This window comes from Dendroctonus ponderosae, unplaced genomic scaffold (assembly GCF_020466585.1).
Source record: "Dendroctonus ponderosae isolate FM_Combo_2020 unplaced genomic scaffold, Dpon_F_20191213v2 Dpon_F_20191213_1, whole genome shotgun sequence".
Lineage (NCBI taxonomy): Eukaryota > Metazoa > Arthropoda > Insecta > Coleoptera > Curculionidae > Dendroctonus > Dendroctonus ponderosae.
In genome coordinates this window covers 47,367,767-47,377,900 of record NW_026017110.1, presented here as the reverse complement: position 1 = coordinate 47,377,900, position 10,134 = coordinate 47,367,767, and the positions used below count along the sequence as shown (strand labels likewise).

The window sequence follows — 10,134 nt, the reverse complement described above, 5'->3', positions numbered from 1 at the left end:
TTGGCTGTTCTAGGAACGCATCATTGAACAGAATGTAATTTCTGAATAATGCAAAATTCCGAAACTGCACATGCAGCATCTGTTTTACCGATACAGGATGCATCGAGTAATAGTTGGAAAATTAGAAATTACCTAAACACACTCAAAGAAGAACAAGCCACCCTAGATGAATAACGATCGTGTAAACACTGAAGCCAGACATCCAAATGTTCCAGGTGTTGACTTCAATGATGATTAGCTTGAGGATGGATTGATATGTTTGTATGACATTTATCATTTTTTTATCATGGGATAAACTCCATTACAACGCATCTATCTGTCTTAAGTAAATTCAGTATAAAGGCGCACTTCAACCCGGTATCACGTTCATTAAAGTGCCGGCGAAATAATAATTCTGAATCGCGCCATTCGTTGCGTGAAAAGTGATTGATTGATAGATTCAGTGCATCTGAGAGGCAAATGTGAGGTATTCATCATCTGTAAGTGAGCTGGCTGAAAGTAAATCGATCTAGTGCACTGCAGTGCACAAAATCCTTAAAATATCCCAACAGAGCTCTTTTGGCAATGCGCTTCGAGATTATCATTTATCAAGTCCCCGATTTTAAACGCAAAAAGGCGGAACTGGGTTATAAAACAGTGAAAAACTGATTTGTTTGGATCTTACCATTGTCTAAGTTGAGTTTAGAGTGCATTTACAGGGAGTGTGTTGTAACTCTTGTCCATAACTCTCAAAAGCTCCTGAGTATCTAACTCCAAGTTGTTTGTGAGTTATTTGAAAAATAACATTAAAAAATAACTTTGACCCCCTGTATTTCTATTTCCATTCACGTTTTTTCTCAGGTTAATTGTGTCAAATTCTATTTTTTTTTCACCCCAGAAATCCGAAGTTAACATTTTTTGCATTGTTTATGGGACAGCGTGTATAGAAGAAGCAAGGAAATTGCACAAAGTACTTGCATACGTAGAGACATATTTTGAGAAGGCAATAATAACTTGAAAATCCAGTAATCTTGAAATTTGAGCCTAAGTTCTCTGCAAATGTGGCATTGCAGCAAAATTGAAAAGTTAGTTTTCCTATTTAAACTTGAGTTAAGTGAATTTTGGCATCAAAATCAGTTGAATAATCTTCCATGGTTTGTGATACTGAAAAGTGACCAACTATTTCAGTAAATAGAATACATTTTAACACTTTTGGCAAGCACATTGCAAACAGAAAAAAATTTAGAAAAACTAGAAATTTGTTTGTTGTATGTACAGTTGTTGTTGTATACATGTTGTATTCATTAAGAAAACATGTTTTCCCCCTTATTTGAACTGAAAAGATAGAAAATATTTTCAATTACTTTAGTTTAGAGGCAAAATATAACTATAATGAACTTTTAGTTCAGCGTCTACGGTAATTAGTCAAATTTATACATCGTGCAAGCTAAACGTGGACTTTTATTTTACGTACTTCTTACGACTCATACAAGTTGTGAGCATTAAATGAATGGAAATTTTGACTTTGCAATTTCTCTCATTCTGAAATCCTACCAGAATGCTGTCCCGCATTTATTTGGTTTACATCTGGGTTTCAACAGCTTTTCTTCGGTAATTTTTTGAAATTTAGGGTACAAATCTCTCCTTAAATTATTGCCTTTTGTTTTTGTGTGTCGGTTTCTCTGTCATTTTTTTATGTCGCGACTACTTTCAGTTTTAATGGCTTTAATGCAGTTGAGGTCAATTTGCCCATTTTAATATTGAAAAATGTACAGGGTGTTTCCTCATAAGTTGAATCATTTATCATACTCCCCAATATTATTTATTTGAAAAAATGGTGAAAAGTGATAAATACAAAAGCTCCTCTGCTGTTGATGGTCAAAGTCCCTCATTTTTTTTAAATATCGAGATAATTAATACGATGGATTCTAATGAAACTTGCGGTGAATTGATCCTTATGCAAGACTCATGTTTTGATAGAGCAACGGAGTTCATCCACCTTGGGCTAGACCTGGGTAACTCATTGAATTTTTAGGAGTTGGCGCAGTGCTCCGCAAATGGCTTGGTGCGCGAACCCAACTCACCGGCGCATTTTAAAATGTCTTCAAATTTCAGAATTTTCCAGTTTTGGCCAAGATACTTTTTCTTCTAAATGCTCAATTTTCAATTAACGTTTCAATTAAAAATGCTGACAATTTTAAGGTATTTTCCGCGAAAAATTATGGAATAAATTTCGAGTCCTTCGTCGCATTGTAAAAAGTTTTGAAATCCCTTTCGAGCATTAAATTTGGAACAAAAATCAAATAATTTTCTATCAAAAAAAGAACAGAATAAGCGAAAGTTTATAAGAGATTGTTTCGAAATCTCGTCACCCACATACATACCTCTGAAGACTGTGGACTTTGTTAACAAATTTAGTTTTTTAGTTTTGACTGATTTTTTTGCTTTACCTTCTACTCAAAAACGCTCTATTTTGTAGGGTTGCACATAAAATACTGACGATCTAAAGGACTGTTACGGGAAAAATTACAAGATAAATTTGTAAAAATTTGCTTTGTAAAAAATGTACAAAAACTTTTTTCAAGTTCAAATTTGGAACAAAAACAAAAATACATTACTCTCGTTTTTTTTAACCATAATGGTTTTCTTCAAAACCGATCACAAAACTGAAAGTGTTTTAATCGAAAACGCAAAAAAGCATTATTATCTCATGATCTTCTTCTTTTCTGACAATAATGAGGTTTTTTTAGCCAAAAATTATAAAATTTATTTTGCTAGAAAGTTCGCCTTATTCATCGGTTTGCAGGAAACTTAAGAAAATCCATTTCAGCTTCGAATTTGGCACAAAAACCAAATAATTTTATTCAGTTTTTTTACCGAAAGGAAGTAGAATTATCTTGAAAAAAACAACGTGAAGCAAAAGTTTACAAACAAATATTTGAAAAATTCAACGCCCTTATTGCTCTGAAGATTTTTAAAGGTTTAAAAAATCAATTTTTCAAGTCTTTCCAGTTCAAACAAAGTTTCTATTAAACAATTCTTTCTACGCAAAAATAACATTATTTTTTAGTTTCACTTAAAATACTGACAATCCTCATGTTTTTTCAGTGAAAAATTATAAGATAAACACTCGCCTTTTTTTTGAGTTTGCGCACTCATCCTTTTTGACATTTTTGACATCTTTGTAAAATTCATAGTTTTTGTAAAAAAAATTCCAACAAGTTTTTTTTTTATTTCCAATTTGAACAAGTTCACAGCGGGCTTCATTAAAATCCATAGTTCTATTCTCCCGAGATTTCATAAAAGAGAATGTTTTTGGAGAAGCGAGACATTTTTTCTAAACAAAAGTTAGGTCAGATCGTATTCATTGGAGCCAAAATGCAAAGATTACAGTACTGTTTTGACCATGTGCTGACGAGACACCATGTGCCTAGATTTGTTTATTTTATTGATTATTTAGTGATTTAACAGCAACAAATTAAAGCAGCCTTGAAATACGTTAAACAAAAACCATAGAGAAAATAACGATAATTATTGGTGTTATAGATTGAAAAAATATAAATGAAGCCGATAATATTAAAATCAGTGATTCTCTATATGAACTCCAAAAATTGTCTCTAATTAATTTAATTTTCATCTAAAATATCTAAATTCAAATTAATATTGTTAACCGCAATCACTATTCTATGGCGTAAATCATCAACATTTGTCAACAACAACTGAACTTTTATACACAATGTCCTTTAAATACCTAAGTGTAGAGAAAAAATTCAATAGGAGTTAAGTCGGGGCTGTTAGGGGGCCAAGGGATAAGACCAGCTCGTCCAATTCAGGTATCAAAATTTTCATGTAAAAAAGTGCTACCGGGCGAACGTTGTGGGGTGGCTGAGATACTTATTTAATTTTCATTTTCATTAAAAAATGTTGTTCTCGCCATTCTTGTAATGGTTTGCGGTTGGCAAAATCAATTTTCTACTTTCTTAAATGCGTTTCGAATATTTCTCGAATCATGAAAGAAAATCTTGGCGATTTGTCCATAAATATACAGAGTGTTGCATTAAAAAATAACTTTATGTCGATTGTTGGCATTTATGCCATGAAGTTTTTATTTTAACTTCAGACAGAGAAAATTAATGAACACCTCAAGTATTTGCCACTTTTCGCAATTATTTGAAATAAATGATCTAAAAGGACTCAACTTATGAGCAAACACCCTGTGCAAAATTTGGGAATTTTTTCTTTCTAAATTTAAAATAACTCCGGTCTCTTATTATATGTCTTGAGAAAATTATGGGCCTTGAGATTCATGCTCCCGCCTTTAACGATATCAAATGACTAAACTTTAAGCAAACGATACCTAATTCCAAGAACTCAAGGACCTACCTACAAAAACGCAATTGATTATTATTATTATTATTATTATTATTATCCATTGATTAGTTAGTTACAATGAATTGATCACCGTTCAACACCGGTATTCATGCACGTGTTGCATTGAGCACTTGAGCAAATTATTGCGCATTCAATAGGCAAATGACTGGTTTCCAACCATTTCCATTATCTTTTGGGTTTCTATTTAAGAATCATCATTTTTGGTGGCTTGAACTAATTCAGGTTTCCGATCCCGTAGAAGAAGAAGCATAAGAGAGTGACGTCAAAGCGACGATGACCGGTTGCCGAAGCACGTTCGGGCTTCTTCAGCTCGGCGCATTTCGCAAGGCAAGGAACCCTTGGAGGACCGTTTGATTTGCGAGAACCGGGTTCCATCTGCCTCACGCGAGACCCGCCCGCCGGCCAATGAGCGCGCAGGCCCCGAAGATGGCCAAGGTGGCCGAGTGGGGCACCCAGTCTGCGCCTCACCTCAATACAAGTGCATCCAAGTACTTATCTGCAAGTTGCTAAGTACCAAAGTGACCAGGATAATTAGGTGCGTGACGAATCAGCGATCAATCGTTCGTATAAATCATCGACCAAGTGATCACTTTGAGTTAGTTGAGGTTGAAGAGTGACCGGGGACACATTCGCAATTAGATGGTTTTGTTCTTGTTGTTGTTCTCAGTTTGGGGCTGAATAGGAACACGAGCGCGGTACGAGTCGGAACATGCACTAGGATGGTGAAGTTGTAGTGATGAAGTTGGCTTTGTGAGGCAATGAAGTGGTGTGTAGTGGCGGCAGTTTCGCTAGGGCTGGTGCTCGGGGCGCTGGCTTGCGGCCCGGGTCGCGGATTGGGCAGGCGAGGTCACCCTAGGAAACTCACCCCTTTGGTCTTCAAACAGCACGAGCCAAACTCGCCCGAGCACAGTCCGCGAAGCAGTGGCCCCTCTGAGGGTCGCGTGGGCCGAAATGATTCCCGGTTCCTCGAACTGGAACCCAACTACAGTATGGACATTGTTTTCAAGGATGAAGAAGGATCCGGGGCCGACAGGCTCATGACTGGGGTGAGTACCACTAGCTCTCATTGTCGTTACTTTTGAGGTATTCGTTACCCGATCCAATGCCGTCGTCACTTTAATTTCCTCGCTTTAGTTTAGTTTTATAATACTGTTGTGTGGGATGAATTTTATAAAACACATTTGTAGATTTACTCAAAAAGCGAATATACTTATTTAAATTTTTAAATTTTATCTATTGTAAGATTAAACTCAACCTCTATTAGATGCAGTTAAATTAAGTAGATCGAGTCAGAATCAGTAATCACATCGGCGGTCAATGAGTCTCATCGAGTAATGAGTAATACTCAAGTAGAGTATCGAATAGTTGGTTTTTTAGCACCACCAGTGAGTAGAATATTTTGCCTTGACCGCGAACAATTGGAGCCGTGGAAATTACTGAGTTTTTGCATCAGTTTTACAAAATCCCAAGTTTTCGCTTAAAAGTTATTATTTGCGCTGGCGCAACTCTTTAAGTTCAAGCTTCTTGATATGAACTGAAGCGCTTATCTGCTTTAACGTTTTCAATATTCGTCCATCTTTGATGCAACCTGCATAATTAATCGACAGGGAAAAAGTCTACGGAAGATAAAGCCGGTGCTAACGGCGGCCATTCTACATTTTTTTCAATTTTCCGTCCACTAGCAGGCAAACTGAGTCATTGTACCATCAGGCCTTGATGGTCGATTTTATACCTTGTAGAAATTAATAAAGTTTTTTTAGTATTTGGTCATCAATTCTGAACTCATGAGTCTAAAGCAAGCTTTGCAAAATTTTTTGCCCAAAATCGCCGCAAAGACAGAGTCTATATTATATACCTATGAAAAACCCGACGCGCCTGATGACGGCCATTTAATCGAAATTTTATACGTCGTCGTCGTATTCGTGATGGCAGTTTAATTGAAATCATATGCAAAATTTAATTGTAGTGCAAACTTGTCCATATAGGGCTCAATTTCAGCATCACGTCAAAGGGTAATTTTGGAAACAAAAAATCCGGATTTTGTAAAGAAAATTTAATCGACATTATATAATGTTTCTTTTCGTGAAAATTCGTTCACAAAATCGGTTTAATTCCAGTCATAAATCGCATCAAAATAAAACTCTGTGGATGACAAATCCCGCATTCCTGATGGCCATGTAATTGAATTTATGTAAAATATCTTTTAGTTAAAAGCCTAAAAGTTAAAAGTTATTTTCGTGTGTGCTAAACCTGTACAACGAAGAAATATTTCGTAGGAGACGTTTAACCGAAATTATATAATTTTTCCTTTCGAAAAAATTTGTCCACAAGATGTGTTTTTGAATAGTAATTAGAATTCCAGTCGTAAATCGCCACAAAATGAAACTCTGTGGATGACAAACTCGACATTTTTGGTAGCCATTTAATTGAAATTATATAATACTTCTTTTGGTGGAAGCTCGTCCATGAAGTGTTCAAGTGGGTTCACTTCAAAGAGAAATTCTCGCAATGGCAAATCCGGCGTTTTTGAGGCAGATTTGATCAAACTTATAGTATGTTTCTATTAGTTAAAATACGTTCACCAGGTTTTTGAGGTATTTTTTTAGAATGCAGCGATAAATTGCCTGAAAAAGGAACTCTGTGGATGACAAATCCTGCTATCCAGGTGCCCATTTAGTCGAAATCATATAAAATTCTTCTAGTATGGACTGCTTCAAAAAGCCAAATATGTGTTTTTGAGTATATAATAATTTGAAAATCAGCGCCAATTGACTGCATGTTATGCAATAGTTTCGAGGTATATTTCCAACCATCGTTCTCAAACCGCATTTTAGTTTATATGCAATAAACTGCACTTACATAAGAAACATGCCATTGAGTCGCCTACTAATTAAAATTTGAGTTTTGCGATGAAAAAAACCGCAAGCCATCCATAAAGGGAAAACACAAATAACCAAAATCGCTGTTTCTATTGCGGCGTTTTATCGCCTATGATGATTTCTAATAATATGGTTTACCTGCACACTTCTCTGCCGGTTTTCGTACATTGTTTTCCAACATCATTACCTCGAATGGCCTAGATCTGAACTGATCACCAACAATAAGTCGAGTAATCCTTATCTTCACCTTAACGAACATACATTTTACTAATGCCCAATGCGATTAAATGCTTAAATAAACAAATAGGTACTGAATTTAGACACATTTATTTGCTCGCATCAAAGCCGGATAGAATTTTATGGCTGGCAAACGTTTGCTTTGGACCCACTTTTATGGGCCTGATCAGTTTTCATTGAGATTTACACCAAAAAACTTATCAAAGCCATAAAGCTAAGTACTTCGATGTGAGAAATTAATTGATTGGTTTCCGTAATCTTCGATGTTAGTTTGTTTTTTAGCTAATTTTGAAGCCAGAAATAGAATATTTGAGTTTGGAAGGTAGTCAACAGATAGTGAATGAATGGGGTTTTTTCCCGTTCGGACGTTGAAGTGGTTGGATGCTTTGAGAACTGTTGTTCAGTTAATTATCGTCAACAATCGAGCGAGAGTACAGATGGAAGCGAATTGCAAAAGCTGCAGGCCAAGTCCATAAGTAGAAACTGTCGATTTGCATAAACACAACAAGCAACATTCAGAAAATAAAGTTCCAGCAAGTACCTACAATCCGAAATCCAACTAAGTAGTGTAATTAATTATCCGGTTTACATTGTAATATATCGGAGTGGTAAGGCGATAACTTTGACCGCAGCATCGGCTTTCTCCGGGCCGAAAGACTGACCATTAAGAGACTCTAAAATGCAAAAGTCGTACCACGAAGAGCTCGGTTTCGTGCAACAGGAAAGAAGCCGTATCGACGATTCAGGTACGAATTGATATCGTGAGAAATTCGAGAAATACCCACGGATTCGTTTAAGAGCCGATACGGCAGGAGGGCGATTGTTAAGCAACTGGCTAAAGAGCTCGTTTTTTCACTTTTTCCTGCTACAATTGCACGTTTTTTATGCATTAAAATATCGTAATTTGTCGAGTTTGGAGGCTTCTCATTCTCGATATGTGGAAGAGCAAACACCATTATCTTTGCGTCTGGAGACCAGACAGGTTTTCACTGTTCATCAAACAAAACCGTTTCAGTATTTGTATTGATTCTTCTTTTTCTCACGACCAAACCAGCGTACAACAAACACAATCAGTGTAGTAATTATTCAATTCGATGTTCCATTTGCATATTATCTCCGTTTTGAACAATAGAGGATTTTTTTTTATTAGGAAAATCATGGACAATTGTTTTTAGCACCAGCAGTCTATTTTCGACTAGACTGTTTATGTCTGGATGTTCGTTGATCTACCTATTTATACCAGTGCGAAAAATTTGAAATTTGCACACTTGGGTGTCTAGACTAGAAATAAGCAGTTGTTGGTACCTGAGTATTTGCTCAATCCATAAACAGTTACTTTCGTCTAAATGTAAATACACTAATAGGGCAATAAGCCAACAACAGGGCCGGTTGAATAAACACGCGACTAGTAGACACTCGCAACGGCGAGGAAATCGACACGTGAATCAATCAGTTATTAAATACCATTAATAATAAAAGTGTATAAAGTGGGCATAAAACACTTACCAGACAAACAGCCCAGGCTTGAGGGTCCAAACCTGAAATTGAAATTAAATGTATTAGCTAAGGAAATAAATAAATAAATTAAGCCTAATTGTAAATTTACCAAACTAATTTCAACTTTGTTTGCACAACTGAATAGCTAGAAGCGACTGTGGGCATTAATTAGCGACTAATAAAAAAATTTAAGGTGCTTTTAATGGTGAAACCACCAGTTTTGAACAAAACAACTTAGTAGTAAATATGTTTAATAGACAATCAAAGCAAAGTAGAAAATACACGGTGTTCTTGAGCCACTTGAGGAAACAGATGAAGACATTGGAATGCTTTTGAACACAGAAGAAATTTCGCGATTGACAAATGCAAATAAATAAAGCTACGTGCAAGCTGTTCAGTTCAGAAAGGAAGAAAAAGCCCTTAAAACCTTCTAAGATTTGGGAGATTTCTCCAAAAATCCCGAATGATGCGGCCAGGTTGAAACTTGCAAGATTTCTAAAAGAGGCCTTTCCTTATTAAATTCCGGAGCGCTCTGATTTGCAACTGTCTCCACTTAGGGAAGAAATTACATTAAGTCAGATGAAAAACAATTCCCAATGAATTAAAAATACTCGTTCGAACTAATCCGAATTCAAATTCCAGAGCACTGGATATAATAAATCCAGGCCTGCTGCCAAAGCATTTTATTGGATTCGGTGTTTCAATAGCGATGCTGGAAAATTGAGGCGGCGGCATACGCAACTGTACAGGCCAAACATTAAAATATCTGCGCGTGCTAAACAGGATTTAATGTCTGCACTAATATGGCATATCGGGTTATTTAAATAAGAACGCTCGGTATACATGGCTGAAACAAGATCAATGCCATTTCGGCTTCTTTCAAGCTCGCGCTCTACACGCGGAGCGCAAAAGTTTGATTTTTGCTCCAAACCGCCAGTCCTGTGCATATGCAAAGTGCAATAGATTCGAGCCGCTCAATCCGTTGTTCGGTAACCGAATCCGCGCGTCTTATCTGTCGCACAGGTAGTTTTGGGACAAACATCGACTTTATAAATGACTTCAATTCAAAAACACACATCTCGAGACAGACCGTGACTCAGGATGGTTTGTTGAACCGCGCAGAACTTTTGTTACATTTGAAGGCTGACGA

General features: G+C 36.4%; 1 protein-coding gene across 1 annotated transcript in view; it reads left to right on the top strand.

The window, feature by feature from the left end:
• The first annotated feature begins 287 nt into the window (after window positions 1-287).
• Window positions 288-10,134, top strand: part of LOC109534217 (tiggy-winkle hedgehog protein) — a 36,983-nt gene continuing 27,136 nt past the window's right edge. Inside the window, exons 1-2 of the mRNA XM_048660467.1 lie at window positions 288-479; window positions 4,610-5,417. Of these exons, the coding sequence (XP_048516424.1) occupies window positions 5,130-5,417 (288 nt within the window). The 5' untranslated portion in view covers window positions 288-479; window positions 4,610-5,129. The remainder of the gene's footprint in view (window positions 480-4,609; window positions 5,418-10,134) is intronic.